The sequence below is a fragment of the Maylandia zebra genome, linkage group LG9 (genome assembly GCF_041146795.1).
Source record: "Maylandia zebra isolate NMK-2024a linkage group LG9, Mzebra_GT3a, whole genome shotgun sequence".
NCBI lineage: Eukaryota > Metazoa > Chordata > Actinopteri > Cichliformes > Cichlidae > Maylandia > Maylandia zebra.
Genome location: NC_135175.1, coordinates 35471686 through 35490385, shown reverse-complemented (window position 1 = coordinate 35490385; position 18700 = coordinate 35471686). Strand labels below are relative to the sequence as shown.

General features: G+C 41.6%; 1 protein-coding gene and 1 long non-coding RNA gene across 4 annotated transcripts in view; one reads left to right on the top strand and one right to left on the bottom strand.

The window, feature by feature from the left end:
* The window catches only part of LOC112435295 (uncharacterized), a 28584-nt gene extending 27503 nt beyond the window's left edge, over positions 1-1081 (bottom strand). The window contains exon 1 of the long non-coding RNA XR_013100249.1: positions 770-1081. This is a non-coding gene — a long non-coding RNA (uncharacterized LOC112435295). The remainder of the gene's footprint in view (positions 1-769) is intronic.
* Positions 1-16274, top strand: part of LOC101471554 (uncharacterized) — a 291948-nt gene extending 275674 nt beyond the window's left edge. For 2 of the 3 annotated variants that reach the window (XM_076888550.1, XM_076888551.1), the window contains exons 3-4: positions 12505-14277; positions 14843-16274. In XM_076888550.1, coding sequence (XP_076744665.1) covers positions 12505-14277; positions 14843-15337 — 2268 coding nt within the window. In that variant the 3' untranslated portion in view covers positions 15338-16274. Of the gene's footprint in view, positions 1-7217; positions 7898-8873; positions 8981-12504; positions 14278-14842 lie in introns of those variants that run through there. The other variant, XM_076888549.1, reaches the window with a different exon arrangement.
* The last annotated feature ends 2426 nt before the right edge of the window (positions 16275-18700 follow it).

The following is an 18700-nucleotide window of genomic DNA, read 5'->3' as shown; positions in this document are numbered from 1 at the left end:
TATCTACTGATATCTACTGCTAGCTAGTTTATTGTGATGGTGCTGTTTTTTTTATTATGTTGCTCTTTGTTGTTTGCTTTCTCTTCTGTTTTTTTTCTCCATACAGGTGACCCAGGTGTTACAGGTGACCCAGGTGTTTTGTTTTTTTTGTTTGTTTTTCTTTCTTTCTTCTCCCCCTTCTCACCGTCTCTTCTCCCCTTTGGTTTTCTTTCTCTCCCTCTCTTTCTTTCATTCTCTCTCCCTGTCCTGTCCCCCAGTCGTGTCTGTCCCGTTTGTGGCAACTGAAAATAAAATAAATTCATAATTATAATAAAGGTCAATCAAATGGACCAATATGGCAAGGCCATGATGATCCACTTGGTAAAATAAATCTGCTTGGCATCTTTCTTGGCCTTCAGACAACAATTCTGATGGCTAAAGATCCAAACGGGACACAAAAAAACAAAAAAAAACAAAAAAAAAAAAAAAAACCCAAATACAAAATATTTATGACGACATTTGAGTCCATACAAATAGAAATGAGGCTGTAGAGGTTTGGTGCAGGCAGAAAAACAGCTGCAGGGACAATGAAAAGACTTTTCTGCTCCAACTTCTCCCAGCATGCTGAGCTAATGATTAGCTGGTGTTTTTCTCCAAACACTCTCTCACTCTTCTCTCAACGTGTTCACAATAAACTGTGAACAGACACCGAGGAGAGCAGCAGAAGACCTCATTCAGGAGCTAAACTCAACATGAACTGAACTCACAGTAAAGTTAGCTCGGTGCTTACCTTTAGATGAGCCCACAAACCGAGAGAAACTCCGCGATGAAGCTGCAACTCTTTCCAAACACAGGAAACAGATCAGGGAGCAGAGACCCACGTGGTTCACGCTGATCTCAGCTACGATCCAGGAGACAAGGGTGGGCAGATCGATGCAGATATCGATCAGGACGTTGGTAGTGGTTTATGATCGATACTTTACTTTGTTTCTCTCCTCTAAGTTCACTACTTTACTCCCGTTTCATGCAAAAGCAGCTCTCTCTGCTCGACTCCTGTCCTGCACACACACCTTGCTCCGCCCCCTTCTTCCTGATTTTCTTTGATTCGTTACTGTGCGATCACGTGACTCAGATGCCCTGAGAAAACACATTTGGGCTGCAGACGACTCCTCTCCTGCACACACACTTTGCTCCGCCCCTTTTTCTGTTCTGCTGTGATTCGTTCGTGTGACACAGCTGAGCCGAGAGAACACATTTGTGCTGCTGAGTAGTGATGGGATTTCCGGCTCTATTTAGAAAATGGCCTGTATTTATATAGCGCTTTATTAGTCCCTAAGTACGGTGGCTCCTAGAGACAAAGCATGTACAAACTCCAAAACACTTGCAAACTCCATAACCAGTGTTGGGACTAACGCGTTATTACGTAACGCGTTACAGTAACTACGTTATTATTGTGGTAACGAGCACGGTAGTTATTATGCCAAAATCAGGAACGCGTTACTCGTTACTGGGATTTAGATAGGGTCGTTACTCGTTACTTCGTGTGGTGGCATCGCGGAGCTTCCACAGATTCAGTAACATTAGCAAGTGGTGGAGGCCAGCGGGTGGATGAAGGAAAAGGGACACAGAAGGAAAAGAGACCCGAGGCGGCCGCCGGTCCAAGTGTGAACTGAACTTCAGGTAAGAAGTTATGACCTGCAGTCTCTCTGGGTCAGATATGAACCAAGTTTAGGTGGAGTTTATTTTCGTTATTCTGACTTTTTCCGTACTGCGTACTAGCTAACATGACGGAGTTTCTATACAGCTGGGTGGTGCTATGAAGTTAATGATGTTGAACTTTATTTTGTTCATTAGTTATTAGAGTTGCCAACCGTCCCGTCTGGTATTCAGAGAAAATATTACGCGTTTCTTATTGAGGTGAAAAGGAACAGTTTGTCCCGTAATTCAGCTACAATGAAAAAGACACAAAGCTGGAGTTACTCTGTGTCTTTGCTGCACAGCTGCCTCTTCTTCTTTCATTCTCCCCCCTCCCTCTCCCGTTTCTGCTTCAATCATGAAACTGATCAATGATCAGCTGATCGTCTTTTCTCTCTTGTTTGTTTATCGCTCACTTTGCGCCGAAAGAGGAAACCAGCGGATGTCGCGCTAAACAACAGCAGCACGTTTAAGCTTGATCAGCTGTTGTTAGAATTTATATAATATTAATTTCTAGTATCAGCTGATGTTTGCTGGAGCCACAGCTGCAAAAAAGCTGCTGGTCATGATGTCGGTTTGGTTATCTGGTGAGAGGGAAACATGAAGATGAAACCAGGAGATGTCCTTACTGGATCATCAGAGCTGTGATGGAGAAACAGGTTTACCTTTTAGGTGACATGAATGAGTTGAAGGGAAGTTATGAACTGTTTCTGAGAGACAAATAACCCCAGGATCCTTTTCTAAGTAGCTGACAGCTGGTAACTGTGCAGGGGCGGGTCTAGCAAAGTGTTGCCAGGGGGGCAGGTAGGGCATTAACAGGGAAAGGGGGGCACAAAGAAATACTTTTCTTTCTTATTCTCATTTAAAATGTCTCGCTTTTAAAAAATAATTATCTGAATCTTACAACAAACGATTGATAGATTGATGCATATATACCATCAGAACAGTGAACATCACTGTCACAACAGTGTTTATTGTCATTCAAAGACTTTATGATTTTTCCTATAATGGTGGGCCGGTCTCTAGTTAAAATGCCCAGCACTTTTTTTTTGTCCCAGTCCAGCTCTGTATGCAGCTCATCTGCAGTCTGGTGTTACCTACATCTTCCTATTCAGAAGGCAGAATTTCCGAGTTCTGAGTACAATCAAAAGCACCACGACTGCATTTTTTGTGTTGGATGTAAAAGGCGCACATGACGCTGTGACGTAGGCTAGAATCATGGCAGCAGTCAATGACGGTCCAGGCGTGGGATTTCTCTCGTGGAAATATGCACATTATCTTTTCCTTTCTATTGGTAGGTGGCACAGTGCACTGTGGCAAGTAAGCAAGCTAGAAGACTGCAAAGTTATGGAAGCAACACATTAACAAGAGAATTCTGAGCAAAACCAAAGTTACTTTCCCTAGTAACTAGTTACTTTGAAAGTAACGAGTAACTTGAAGTAACTGAGTTACTTTTGAGAGAAGTAACTAGTAATGTAACTAAGTTACTATTTTAAAGTAACTTACCCAACACTGTCCATAACACTCCAAACACAAAATACGGATGGTCTGTTTATGTTTTGATCAAGAGCCTTTTTTGAGCAGCTGAAGAGGAGAAGTCTATCTTATGGCCAACCTCTGACTGTATCTTGGTCATATTACCCAGCAAAACCCAGTATGCAGGTTCATCTGTAACAGTCCTTGTGCCACAATCAACACTGTTGCTTCTACATTAAACAGAAGAGCAGCGACATGGCTGCAGGTCTCTGCGACTCCGGCCATACAGGTGCAGTGGGCGGCTTCAACCTTCCCTGTGATGCTCACAATGACCTGTGGCTGCAATGCTGGTTCATTCAGTCTTTGAGAGTGCAGGACCTGAAACACACACAGACAAAGTTCAAAAACAAGAACTATGATCCAAGGCCGACATAAATGTGTTTTATCTACTTTATCATAAATGTAACAAAGTGTTTAGAAAGTTAGCACATACATGTCATTTTTCATTTCTTTATGTGTCCATCGCTGCAGGTTATAGTGTAAACCTGCCTGTTCTCTGTCAGAAACCTGCCTGCAGAAAATGAACCTAAAGTATGTAATGCAAGGATGTCATCACTTTAGAGATGGAGAAAGCATAAAGTGACAATTATGAATCACTTAATATGATAAGGAGATTCTGCAGGTCATTAATCAAAGTATAAAATTAAAATAAAATGTATTTTAGTGACACGGGATACAAATATGGAAGCAAGCTGTATAATTAGTATTATTTATAATAAATATGAATAAATCATTGCAATTTCTTTAACCATAAAGAATAACTAAATCCTTCAGGACAATGTCACATCAATGCACTGAACTCACTATGTTATCCCTCTAACAGCCTCCACATGTTCTCACTGTAATTTTCCTTCATGAATGAATTTATGCTGCACTAATGTGAATGTTCAGATGGAAATCAAACGCATTTTACTCGCAGTACTCGAGCTGACTTACCTTTGTTTGAATGACGACTTGTACACACTGACTCCACAGACAAGGTACGAGAATATGTCAGGCTACATCAATAGCGGTTGGTCTTCAGGGTTTCTACTCCACGGCCGTATTTCATACGGGTCCACATTTCCAATGCACGCTATTTTCTGCAAGTACCGCTGCTTCGCCTCTGGACGCAATCGGTCTCTATCCGATTGTTCAGTGATGACATGACGAATCCTACTTGAGAGAGAGAGACAGTAACAGAGATGGGCAGTAACACGTTACTTGTAATGCGTTACTGTAATCCGATTACTTTTTTCGAGTAAGGAGTAAAGTGAGGGATTACTATTGCAAAAACGGTAATTAGATTACCGTTACTTTCCCGTAGGAACGCTGCATTACTGCGTTACTAAAACCGTGATTTTTTTGCAAGAATGTCTCATGACAGTGACTTAAGCAAGTGCGACGTTCGTGACAACAGCTGTGTGCAGATCAACAATGGATCATATTTCGAGTACGGGAGAGAGTATGAGCGTGCAGCGTTTAAAGCGTGGAAGTACTGACCTTACTTTAAGTTTGATTCCATAAAAAGTGACAAAAACATTAGCGTCCATTAGCATTGTGCGTGGGAAGAAAACTTCTTTTTACAGCAAAAACACCCCCCTAAACTTCCAAGCAAGCTCTGAGTGCGCTACCACGTAATGGGAAATTCACAGAGAAACTCGCGGATTCTTCCACTGACCACTGCGGCACACCTGCACCAGGGTAAACCTCCGCCTACGCCACTCCTGCTTTACAGGTGAAAATAGAGCAAAAGGACCGCTGAGTCTTTGATGTTATTTATTTTCTGCTGTGTTTTACTTGCATCTATTTGAAAGACTGAGTGTAAACACACACAAAAAAAAAATTATGTGCTGGAATGTGCAGAAAATAGGTTTAAATATTAAACAAGTCAGAGAATGTTGCATATAATTAAATTTTTGCTTGATGCATAAAGTTAAAAGATTAAAACTAATAAAACAAGTTTTAAAATGAGACTTTTCCATTTGATTACATTTTGTATGATGGATTATGTAGAAAAAGTAGAATTGGGCTGAAAGATCTATCGCTTTATCACCTATTCAGGTTGTAAATCGTGTTTTTAAAAAGTAACCAAGTAACTAAGTAATTAATTACTTTTGAAAATAAGTAATCAGTAAAGTAACGGGATTACTTTTTGGGGGAAGTAATCAGTAATTAGTTACTGATTACTTTTTTCAAGTAACTTGACCAACACTGCTTGTAAATGACCCAGATTATTTATCTTATTGATATTTTTCAAACAGTTAAATCCCTGAACGAATTATACCTTATAATATAGATTAGACTCTTATTTTGAAATTCGGAACGGGCAACTTCCGGGAAGGAAGATCGAACTGCTACCGCTTGCTGCAGAAAAGGTTAATGAGAAGGTTATCGTTTTCCATCTATCTTTAAATTAGCATCTAGCTGGAAGGCGAACAGGTATGTTTTTTGTGTTGTACTTGTTGTTTACATTTCAGACAATTTGTAAATGTATTACTTGATTGTTAATAAGTTTATGAGTGATCTAGTAGGCTGATGCTAGCACCTCCTGTGCCTTTTCTCTGAATTAATTAGCATAACGGAAACGTGGTTATATCAAGTGAATGTTTATTTTGTTTTATGTTATGATTACAGCTCTTACAATGTGTCTATGGTAATTTGTGAATAAATGGGTTGGAATACCCCACCATGGTCCATCCGTAATGATCATTAAGTGCATCGTCTGAATAAAGTCCGGCTGGAATGCTACAGTACTTCCGGGCCTAAAGTAGTCTGTGTTTAATATGGCTTTTGTGTTGTTAACATGTTTAATGTTTTGTATTTTCTTCTATTTAATCTTAAAAAGCTCCTAAAACTGTCAGTGATCCCTGTTGACCTCCCTCGGCTTTTATTACCGCTAATCATTTATTTAAGCTCAGTTTTTAAAACCTTAGGATGTAACTACAGCCCAGCCCATGCAGCAGTATATGAATGACTAACCTCGTATTGTGGATGGATTATCTCAGTTGTTCTCCTGGCTGAAGTTTGGTCCTTTTACAGCATCCTGCCATGCGATTACATTTGTTCCTGACCACCGAGAACACTCACGTTAACTAATTTTTTTTGCAGCACAAACCAGCACAAATGTAGCACAAACGTTTTATACCACTTTTATTGGATTTGAAGAAGGGGGGGCAACTTCCCTCACATCGCCGAAACACATAAATGAAAAGAAAGCCCCTAAACTTATATTTCTATTCAATAAGTTCTATTTATGTTAAAAGGAGGCCTCCTCTCTATCTGAGATGTGGATCATGATTTCCCTTTCTGTTCACACTGTTTGTGTCTATGTTCTCACATTCTGCATCTTTTTCTTTCTTTCTCTTGTTATTTCTCTTATTGTAATGCTCAACCGTATATATTTAGATGCATGGATAAATAATAGTGCCTTATATGTTTATATTGTTGTTGACAAATAAAGGTTATTTAAAAAAAACATCGGCCATCTTTTTCGAGTCACGTGTCCAAACAGCATCGAATCAAAGCAGATCAAGAAGAAGGGGGCGGGGCAAAGTGTTTGTGCAGGAGGGGAGTGTCACTACCCGATCCGTACCGGAAACCCGATCGGTACCCCGCATGCGCAAATCTTACGTCACTTCCTCTCTTTGCGACATTCAATATATTTGAATGATGCGGTTAGCGCCCAGTTAGCTCCTAGCATTTCTCAACAGCTCTGCCTTCTTTTCGACTGCCCGGGACATTTAAACAATGGATAATCCGTATACAAAGAAATTCATGCTTTTCTCCTCAACAGAGAGCGTCCCCCGATTGAGCAACAGCGCCGTAAAATAAGAAGAATGGCGCCTAATTACATAATTACAGAGTTAATAATACAGACTTTGTAATATCTCACGTGTAGATTCATCAGCCAGATGAAGTGTTTACTGACAATTGGCAGTGATAGCGCACATCATCATCACTATTCCAACAATCCTCTCCTCACAGACAAGCATAAACACACTCGACTATCACTAAATCAAGTTTAACACACGTTTGTAATGACGATAATTCAGTTTATAATAGGGTTTATTCGCTCGGTCAGCAGGTGGCGGTATCCTCGTACACTGGGGAGTACACTGCCATTAAACGAACAGAAGAAGAAGAAAACATCTGCACATGCGCGGTACGGATCGGGTAGACCCGATTTGTACGGTCAGACTTTACACATGCGCAGTAAGGATCGGAGAGTCCTGATCCGTAACTTTCTTTTTATTTTTCGTTTTTGTCTACATTGTACTGAAATGCTTCATTATTGCAAACATTTTAAGATATACTTGTTATTCTTAACATTTTAACAGATACTCTGACCCATAACTATCGTAAAACGCTACGACCGGAAGTAGAAACCTTTCGCGCATGCGGGGTACCGATCGGGTTTCCGGTACGGATCGGGTAGTGACAGGGAGTCGAGCAGAGAGAGCTGCTTTTTCATGAAGCGGGAGTAAAGTAGTGAACTTAGAGGAAAGAAAAAAACGAAAGTATCGATCATAAACCACTACCAACGTCCTGATCGATATCTGCATCGATCTGCCCACCCTTGTCTCCTGGATCGTAGCTGAGATCAGCGTGAACCACGTGGGTCTCTGCTCCCTGATCTGTTTCCTGTGTTTGGAAAGAGTTGCAGCTTCATCGCGGAGTTTCTCTCGGTTTGTGGGCTCATCTAAAGGTAAGCACCGAGCTAACTTTACTGTGAGTTCAGTTCATGTTGAGTTTAGCTCCTGAATGAGGTCTTCTGCTGCTCTCCTCGGTGTCTGTTCACAGTTTATTGTGAACACGTTGAGAGAAGAGTGAGAGAGTGTTTGGAGAAAAACACCAACTAATCATTAGCTCAGCATGCTGGGAGAAGTTGGAGCAGAAAAGTCTTTTCATTGTCCCTGCAGCTGTTTTTCTGCCTGCACCAAACCTCTACAGCCTCGTTTCTATTTGAAGTGATAACAGGAAGGTGTGTGTGTTAGCACACGCAGCTGAAACTGCAGCTGCTAGAACACACTTGTTCATTATCTGCTCAGTCAATAACATTCATCCATTTCACAGACACATTACAGACATGTGTCCTTTATCAGGCTTTTTTTGTCTATAATTTGTCAAATGCATCTTTCCCGGATGATTTTAAGTCATTTTGAGTCAACGTTCAAGTTGCAGTCAGTAAATTCTTATTGATGGAGAGAATTCTTTTTTTTATAATTTTTTTAAAAATCCGAGTGCATGTTAAGAATATTCTTAAAAGTATCTTGATGAATACTTGTTGTAATGTCGTGACTATCGATCAATGGTCATAAGTGCCATAGTTTCACAGTTACTATTCCTAAAAGTAAAGATAAGATAAGATAAGATAACCTTTATTAGTCCCACACGTGGGAAATTTGTTTTGTCACAGCAGGAAGTGGACAGTGCAAAAGTTATGAGGCAAAAATTACAAAAATACAATAAGAATAAATACAGTACACAACTGTACAGAATAGAATAAAATAAAATAAATATACAATAAGATAAAAATAGAATACAAATACTATATACAACTTTATATATAAAGAGGGCGTCCGCCAAATCCAAACTGTAAATATGATGGCTTTAAATTCAATCCTGGGACACGTCCCTCTCACGTTCTTGTCTCACTGTGATGTTACTGTTTTGTGTCCCAGCTGATCAGCAGGAGGAGAAGAGTTTGACAGAGCACCAGGTGAACATTTTCAGCCGTTTGGACTCAGCTCAGCTGCTACAGTGGAAATAAATGTCATCAACACAAAAGGTGAAGAACATATCACTTTTATCAGAATCAGAAAACTTTATTTATCCTCAAGGGGCAATTAACAAACAACCGAGCAGCATACGTTGAAGATAAAGACAATAATAACAGGCAATAGGAGTGAAATAATAAATACACAGAATATACAGTATATACAGTTTTAAAATTACAGTTTTAAAAATTAAAGTGACTGAAAGATGAATAAATAACAGTAAGTGACAGCTTTTATTGAAACTGTGTGCACTTCATCAGCTGATGCTTGTTTGTCAAGATTGGAGAAGTTTCAAGAAGAGGCTTATTGACATTTTGTATGGTGATACCCAGGCTGAAACGAAATACAGTTTCTCTCGTTTTTTTCCTTTTTTGCCTGTCCCATTTGTTTCTTTTGCCATCAGAATTATTGTCTGGAGACAAAGAAAGATGCCCAACGGATTTACTTTACCAAATGGACCATCCCGGCCTTGCTGTATTAGTCTATTTGATTTACCTTTGCTTTTATTGTTTATTTTATTTTCACTTGCTACACACGGGACAGATATGACTGGGAGAAAGAAAGAGGGAAAGAAAAACAGTGGGGAAGAGGAACTGTGATAAAGGGCAAAAAACAAAAACCAACAAATCTATATATATATCTATCAATCAATCACCTGAAATACAGTTTCTCACCAGAATCTACAGTGCAATAATCAATAAAATTAAAAAGGAAAATGGCTTAAAAAAAGAAGAGTAAAAAGGCAGTAATAAATTAAAAGGGTAAATAACAAAACATCTAAATAAAAAAAAAGAAAACAAAAACTCAAGTCTAAATAGTCACGCTCATACAGGTAGCAACAGTCCTTTCACAGAGTATTGTGTGCATCTGGGGAGTATATTGTATGCTATATGTGTGTGTAGACAGGAGGCATCACAGTAAAGCCGTGCTAATAGTTGAACGGATGGGGAGGTGAGGTTTTCTGGGCCTCCTGGGGGAGTGGAGATGCGTTTGTGCTTTTTTGATAACTGATGTGGTATTAATAAAGAAGGACAGGTCTTCTGTTTTGTCTTTATTGTTTATGAGATTATGGGATCTACGCCACACTTCAAGCTGCTCCACATCCATTCTATAAGTGGACTAATTGTTTTCAGTAATGAGACCAACCACAGTTGTCTTTGAACTTCACAATATGATTAGCACTGAGTCTGGCTTACAGTAATGTGTGAGCAGACTGAACAGCAACGGGCTCAGGACACCCCAGAGGAAAGCCTGTGCTCACCAAGATGGTCTTTGATGTGTGACTGCCTCTTGTCACTTTGTCAGGAAGCTGAAAACCCAATTGCAGGTTGCAGGGTCCACACCTAATAGCATCAGCTTTTCCACCAACTGCTGCAGAATGATCGTGTTAAAAGCTGAGCTGAAGTCGATGAAAAGGACTCTGGCAGAGGGGTGTTCTTCCTCTCCAGGTGTGACAGCATAACACGGAGTGTGGTAGAGAGAGGTCATCTTCTGTAGATCGGTTGGTCCTGTATGCAAACAGAGATTGACAGACCACATGACTTTCGCGCATTGCATGTTGGGTACGAGTGGCAACAAAATCTAAACACTGCATCAAGCGCTAGTATTTCCAGCACCGGTAATCATTAATTCTGCGGTTTTAATCCCTACTTGCATTTTATTTGCCTCCAAAACAGTCATGTACAAAAAAACGGAGAACACGGCAGGTCCGTACAAAGACAGACTTGAAAAAAAGGAAATCTTTCATCACGCACATGTTTATTATTATATGGTCCTAAGTGTGAGTGCATACACTCACAAAATGTTTAGTAATTTCAGATCCCTGCAACAAGCCCAGGTCCAGTTTACTTTGTTGATTTGGACTATTCCATTTAACAGATGTGGTTTTTTTTTCTTTTATCTCCTGTACAGGCCAACACAATCTATTTGTCGTTTCAGGTTGTAGTATTACACAACTTTCAGATCAAATAGAAATAAAATGAGTGTTTCGTAATTCGTTCAATTCTCTTTATTTATAACTGGCATTATTGTTTCATTCTATTATAGAATCTTACAAGAAAGAGGCAAAATTGTATTCAATTGTGCTTTATTAGCTGCTTCGGCAAAGAAGCAAATCAACAATGCAAAAAACTCCCAAAAAACATTGCAAAACAACATAGTGGAAAACAGTTATTCATCACTTGATTGCTTCAATACAACACTTGGGCACATATATGCAGAACTTTTCATGGCTGTTTTGATATCGCTCTCTCTCTTAACAACCATATTCATGAGTCGCTGAAATGTAGCTGGAGCACTGCGTAAACCAAAACCCATGACTGTATATGAATAAAGACCAGATGGCGTGATGAAAGCAGATATTTCCTGAGCTCTGGGAGTCAGTGGCACCTGCTAATATCCCTTCAACAGATCAAACTTGCTCACATATTCTGCTGCACCAACTTGGTCAATACAGTCGTCAATATGAGGCAAGGGATAGGAATCGGGTTTGGTCACTGCATTTACTTTACGAAAGTCTGCGCAACAACGTGGTGATTTATCAGCTTTTTCAACCAACAAACATGGGGAAGCCCAGCTTGATGATGATTGAAATGTTGTTGCACTGCAATGTTGTTTTCCAACATGTCGATGCGGAAGGAGAAAAGAGAGAGCCTGACAGACTGACGGATAAAGGACGAACATGATATGGTTTCAACAAATTAACCTGGCAAAGTTGATTTATTTTCCGGCGATCTGGTGTAGCAATCTGATAATTCTGTTCAGACAGTTTCTGTACCACGGTGTAAGGCCCAGCAAACCGTGCCTGGAATGGTGACCCTGCAATTGGAAGAAAAGCCAAAACCTGGTCACCCGCACTAAATTGCTGCTCTTCAGAACGCCGGTCATGAAAATATTTCATCTTGACCTGAACCTTTTCAAGGTTCTGTTTCGCCAACTGACCTGCCACATACAGTCCGTGCCGAAAACCATTAACCTAATCCATCAAGTTCACTGGTGGTTCACCTGACAACCACTTATCGCACAGCATTGTCAATGGTCCCCGAACTTTGTGGCCAAAGACCAAGTCATTTGGGCTAAACCCAGTACTCTGGCCGTCACAGCATAAAGAGGGAAACACATCATCATGTAGCAATTTCAAATATCCAGTGGCGTTGAGGTTTCCATTGATGAAGAATGGACCCACTATCGTTGTACCCCATATACCACACCAAACCATCACTTTTGTTGTTCCAACAGTCTTGGAGGGATCCATCCAATGTGGGTTAGAGTCAGACCAATAGCGGTGGTTTTGTTTGTTAACTTCACCATTCACATTTTGCCTCATCACTGAACAAAATCTGCAGTGTGTTCCTCAGCCAGGACACGTGAGGGCATGATATCCCATACCACGTGTGTTGTACCGAGTGTATTGCCTGAAAAGGAACTACTTCAACCTTTGGTTTAAAACTAGTGTTAGTGGAGGAAGTTTGAAGGTTGAGTTTGTTCCACGACTGCATTTCACTCACTGCCTCTGTTTGTATCGCTGTCACTGCAGGACCAACATGGAGCAAGAAGTCAGCGCTCTCAGGAGGCCGACAAACCTCACAGAAGAACGGGGGAGAAAAAATACAGCTGTGATGAGTGTGGAAAGTCGTTTTCCCTTTCTCAAAACTTAAAAACTCACCAGCTCATCCACAGTGGAGTTAAAGCGTACAGCTGTGACTTCTGCCGACAGTCTTTTCACCGTCCTGACAGCTTAAAAACACACCAACTCATCCACAGTGGAGTTAAAGCATACAGCTGTGAGTTGTGTGGAAAGTCTTTTACGCAGAGTGCATACTTAAAAACACACCAACTCATCCACAGTGGAGTTAAAGCATATAGCTGTGAGTTGTGTGGAAAGTCTTTTACCCACACTGGAAGCTTAAAAAGACACCAACTGATCCACAGTGGAGTTAAAGCATACAGCTGTGAGTTGTGTGGAAAGTCTTTTACCCATGCTGGAAGCTTAAAAAGACACAGACTCATCCACAGTGGAGTTAAAGCATACAGCTGTGAGTTGTGTGGAAAGTCTTTTACCCGCGCTGGAAGCTTAAAATCACACCAACTCACCCACAGCGGAGTTAAAGCGTACAGCTGTGAGTTGTGTAGGAAGTCTTTTACCCACGCTGAAAGCTTAAAAACACACCAACTCATCCACAGTGGAGTTAAAGCGTACAGCTGTGAGTTGTGTGGAAAGTCTTTTACGCAGAGTGCATACTTAAAACAACATCAACTCATCCACAGCGGAGTTAAAGCGTACAGCTGTGAGTTGTGTGGAAAGTCATTTAACTGGGCTGGAAGCTTAAAATCACACCAACTCATCCACAGTGGAGTTAAAGCGTACAGCTGTGACTTCTGCGGACAGTCTTTTCACCGTCATGACACCTTAAAAAGACACCAACTCACCCACAGCGGAGTTAAAGCATACAGCTGTGAGTTGTGTGGGAAGTCTTTTACCCAGGCTGGAAGTTTAAAAACACACCAACTCATCCACAGTGGAGTTAAAGCATACAGCTGTGAGTTGTGTGGAAAGTCTTTTACCCACGCTGCATACTTAAAATCACACCAACTTTTTCACAGTGGAGTTAAGCCGTATAGTTGTGATGAATGTGGAAAATCTTTTACCCATGCTGGAAACTTAAAAACACACCAACTGATCCACAGTGGAGTTAAAGCGTACAGCTGTGAGTTGTGTGGAAAGTCTTTTACGCAGAGTGCATACTTAAAAACACACCAACTGATCCACAGTGGAGTTAAAGCATACAGCTGTGAGTTGTGTGGAAAGTCTTTTACGCAGAGTGCATACTTAAAAATGCACCTACTCATCCACAGTGGAGTTAAAGCATACAGCTGTGACTTGTGTGGAAAGTCTTTCACCCAGGCTGGAAGCTTAAAAACACACCAACTCATCCACAGTGGAGTTAAAGCGTACAGCTGTGATCAGTGTGATAAAGCTTTTACTCAAAGTAGCTACTTACAGCGTCATCAAGTTACCCACTCCGGATTTAAGGCGTACAGCTGTCACATTTGTGGAAAAACTTTCCGCTGGCTAGTCAGCCGAGACATTCACCTACGCATTCACACAAAAAAGGATGTTTGCTGCTGTGATCAGTGTGGCAAAATTTTTGTGACATACAAAAACTTAGAGCGGCACATGTTTACCCACACTGGGAAGAGACCTTATAAATGCGAACTGTGTGAGAAGACTTTTAAATCTCCACGTTACCTCAAATCACACCAAAAGATTCACAGCAGAGAGAAACTCTACAAGTGCAGTTACTGTGAGGTATGTATTTTTCTTTTTACAGTTGTAGTTAGTTTGAAGTATTATGTTAATGAAGTTTAACTCATTCACTGCCATTGACGTCTATAGACGTCAATGGCAGTGAATGAGTCAATGGGTTTAACTCTTTCACTGCCAATGGCTGGCAGTGAATGAGTTATTTTCAAAACTAAATGAGACATGAAAACTTCATTTACAGAATATTCAGTCAAATCTGACACAATTCTCCTGAAACTTTCCTGATGTTGGAAAAATGTAAAGTTTTAAAAGCTCCTTCCCTTCCTATCAATCTAACATTTACACTCCAATAGATGCATCGGAGAGAAGCTTGGGGTTTGTATCTTGTGGCATGCAGAGTAGAGCATCCAGGAGTTTAATCACCAATCTTCCCAATAAGTAGATTACCTACAAATTAAGAGTCATTGTAAGCCAGTAAGTTGAGTGTTATAATGTAAATAGTAAAATGTAATTGGATGCTGGCACAGATGCTCTTTATTTCAGGCGGAGTTCAAGATAAAAATGTTGAAGGAATTGCCTGACCTTCACTGTCTTTTATGTCTTTGTTTAGAAGCAGAGCGACACAGATGGATCCACTTCTCAACCCTGTCGTCACTGTGGTGGTGAGAAGACGTTCAATCAGCAACAGAGCCTAAAACGACATCAACGCAGACACACTGGAGACAAAATGAACTACTGCAAAGAATGTGGAAGAGGTTTCACCACACCAAGTGAATTAAGACAACATGAACTCTGTCACAGTGACGTCAAAACGCAAGTCTGTGACCAGTGTGGGTCATCCTTCACCACTGCGGATCATCTTGAAGTGCATAAACGATCCCACGCTGTAAATAAACAGTTTCATTGTTACCAATGTGCAAAAACATTCACTTCATTATCTGCTCTGTGCAAACATCAGCAGTATCATGCAGAACCGAAATCATTGGATCACAATGAATCTGAAGAGACAGAAAGATCCTCTTCTGGTTTCAGGGTCAGACTTAAAAACCTTGAGATCAGGCTCCACAGAGTTCAGATGGAGTCTCCTGTAAAAAGTGTCAGCTGATGTCACACTTGGATCTGATTTCTCGACTTTCTGGGATTTAGAAAGTTCGAAAGATATTCATAAGATCATTAAGTTTTTTGTTTTTTTTTTCCTTTAGGGAATTTTACAATGATATAGTAGTCAACCGGCCACGTTCCAGGCTATGGGTGGGGCGCCATGGCCGTCGTGGGCCCCCCCCAGACCCCCTTCGCCTGAGTCGCCGCCTCTGCCTTCCGCACGGTCGGCCCCCTGAACTGCCTCCACATCGCTACCGTTGCTTTCCACACGGCCGGCCTCCGGACTAGCTCTGTCACCTGTGCTACCCACCTGGTCGGCCCCCCGACCGTTTGACTTGTGGACTTTTGTGCCGGCGACCTCCGGGTCGGCCCCCTGACTTACTACTGAACTGTTCTTTGTGCGCCAGTGTTTTTTCGTGCGCGTTTCGTTTTTGGTCTTCTACTGCTCCTGTTTTGTTTTGCTTCGAGTTTTGCTTCGTTTTGTGTTTTCTATTATTGTGATTTTGGTTCTGTTTTTCCTCTGTTTAGTGTTTATTCAGTTCTGCCCATGTATTCCTGTGTTAAGTCCACGTTTCTTAGTCAGTCCCTTGCATGTGTAAGTTCCTGTTTTATTGTGAAAGTCTGTGTCTTATGTCAGTGTGTTCTATTTACGTTTCCCCTGCCTCGTCAGCTGTGATGTCTTCCAGGTGTGTTCCCCTCCTGTTTCCCATCCCCTGATTCCTGCCGTGTGTATTTATAGTGTGTGTTACCTCGTCTTCGTTGCTGGTTTGTCTGTGTTGTTTCCCCCCGGTCTCCCTCCGTATGTATTTCCCCGGACCTCCCTGCATCTTCGTTTCTGGTTTGTTTTGTTAGTTTTGCCCAGTTTAGGTTTTCTAGTTTCATGTTCACCCACCATTGCTGTTTGTACCCACTCCTGTAAATAAATACTCACCTGCACCAGAGCTGCCGCCCTTCGGGTCCTTTCTACAACTCCACACGTCTGCCACACCGGACGTGACAATTTTAACAGAGTGAGTTTTATTAAACATGGACATGTCAAGAATTGGGCCCTTTAAAATTGTACCAGTGCACTTAGAGAAAACCGGTCAGGTGATTATGTGTCGTGTTTTGATGAGCTAATAAAAAGCTCTCTTTTGCTCTCATTTTTTGTAAGCAAGCCTGCAAGATTGAATTAACAGCGCTGAAATTTTTTCGGGACAGCAAATATAAGGTGACCTTTTCCAGATTACAACTGGCTGAGGAGAAGCCACCTGTGGCAACCTGGGAGTTCCTGTCTAAAAGGATTGCCGCATGTCAATCCAGACCAAAAATGATAGATTTGTTTTTATTTTGAGTGAATATGTGTGTGAATTAGTGACTGTGGGTTAGCATGAATAAAAGGGGACAAACAATTGACTAGGTTGGGGAGAGAAAATTATGATCATGTTGTGACTTTCTGGAAGTTTGATTTAGCTACGATAAAATTTATTCATAAGTAATTGCTTGTATGCTTAAGCTTAATTGATTAGAATGTTTGTTTTCTCTTTGATCTTTTAGTAAAATAAGCGGTTATAATGATTTTCTTATGATCTATTGTGAAAGAAACTGGCTGGGGCCAGTGTTGAGCAGGTTTAATATGCAGTACTTGCAAGTGGTTTATATGTGCTCTAGCTCCCTTCATATTTTGTCAGCATGGTGACCAATAAAACCGCGTCAGGTGAGCATGCTCCGATAACGTTGGGTAAACAGGTAGAAGGCAGCGCTGTTTGAGGGCAGAGAGAAGTTCTAAACAGCCAAGATCGCTGATGGCAAGGACACGCCACATCCAAGATCTGATCTGCCACATATACATCCACTTCTCGCATCAATTCAGACTGACACCAGAGGCAGTGGGAGTCCTCCAAATCGCTGGCTAACGCAGGGGAGCATCAGCAGTAAGTCACGAATATTAAGAATTGTCTGTTGCTCATACACCAACAGCGAGTGGCTCTTTAAAACTTAGCAGGGACACCACTATAAACACAATACATAAATATTTCAGAAACGAGAGATGGCGCCATCTTGGAAAGACTACATCTGGCCCCCTTAAGTTCAATTACCAGTGAACATGGTAAGTAATAAGTAATGGTAATGTGAAAATTTCTTTTTCACTCTGACTTGAGTGAAAAAGAATAATTTTTTCAGAGAGTGCATGTCTTTGCAAATAAAAACAAGTACTGACTGTATTATTTTTGTTGCACAGATTAAAGTTATTGTTAGTGTCATGGTCTGGGTGAGTGCCTGGAAATTTCCACCAGGCTCCTGAGGCTCCTTGGATCTGCCCATGGGCAGGGCCACCACAGCTTCACTCACCTGGAGCTAACTGAGTCAATCAGGCTTAAGCTCTATGCTGACGTTTCTTTGCCAGTTCGTCAACTACTTGATGTTGGTACTACTTGATGTTTCATGTTTACGCTCTCAAAAATGTTATGCTTATGCTGTTTGTCTTGAGCTGCAGGACACTCCACGGTGCAAACACTCACCTCTTTGATTCTGTCAGGGCTCAGAGGCCCGTGGCATGGAATGGACTCAGGTGCAGAACCAAAGACTGGAAGCTTGGAGTGATTTGCAAAAACAAAAACTTTTATTTACAAGTGTTCCTAACAGAAATATTCTAGACAAAAGACAAGATTAAGCTTTGTGCAAAAGCATGGCGTCTGTGAGGTGCGGGGCTAGGGCGAGCAAGGAACAGTCAGGTCACTAAACTGCTGAGACTGGATTGGGTCTGGTGGAACCTGTGGCAGACCAGGGTACTGAAACGTAGGAGAGGAAAATCAGAACAGTCCAAGGAGTTGTGTTTCCCCATTTGACAAGCTGGAATGGCTTATGTGTTTGCTGGCGGGGATTAGCTGGAGGTGGAGGCGAGGTCCAGGTGGGTACTGAGTCTCCCATATAGGTGTGCAGGGAGGCAGGCAGGTGAGAATGGCAGTTTGTCTGAAAAGGATTAAGCAGCAGCTGACCGGAATCCAGAAGCAAGGCTATGGCAGGGTTTGGAATGACGAGTCCAGGTACCGATGAGGTTAGCAGACGATCTGGCGAAGACTCATTGTGTGCGCTGCTCCTAAATACTGCCAGAATAATTGCCTGCAGCTGAGGAACGGGGAGGGGCAGGAAGGGCTCCACCCAGAGGAGAGCTGATGCTGTGCAAAGTTACTCAGGCTCGCCCAGACCATGACAGATTCTGGCTTCACACTGGCTCTCTGGAAATCTCTGTGCCTCAACTGCCTGCTCTCTCGCCACCTCGGAATCAACGGAACCCAGGTCAGCAGTCTCGCCTCCTCGAATTCTCCTGGACTCACAATCCTCTCCCTCAACACCTCTATCACTTCTCCTGCAAGTAAGCTGGGAA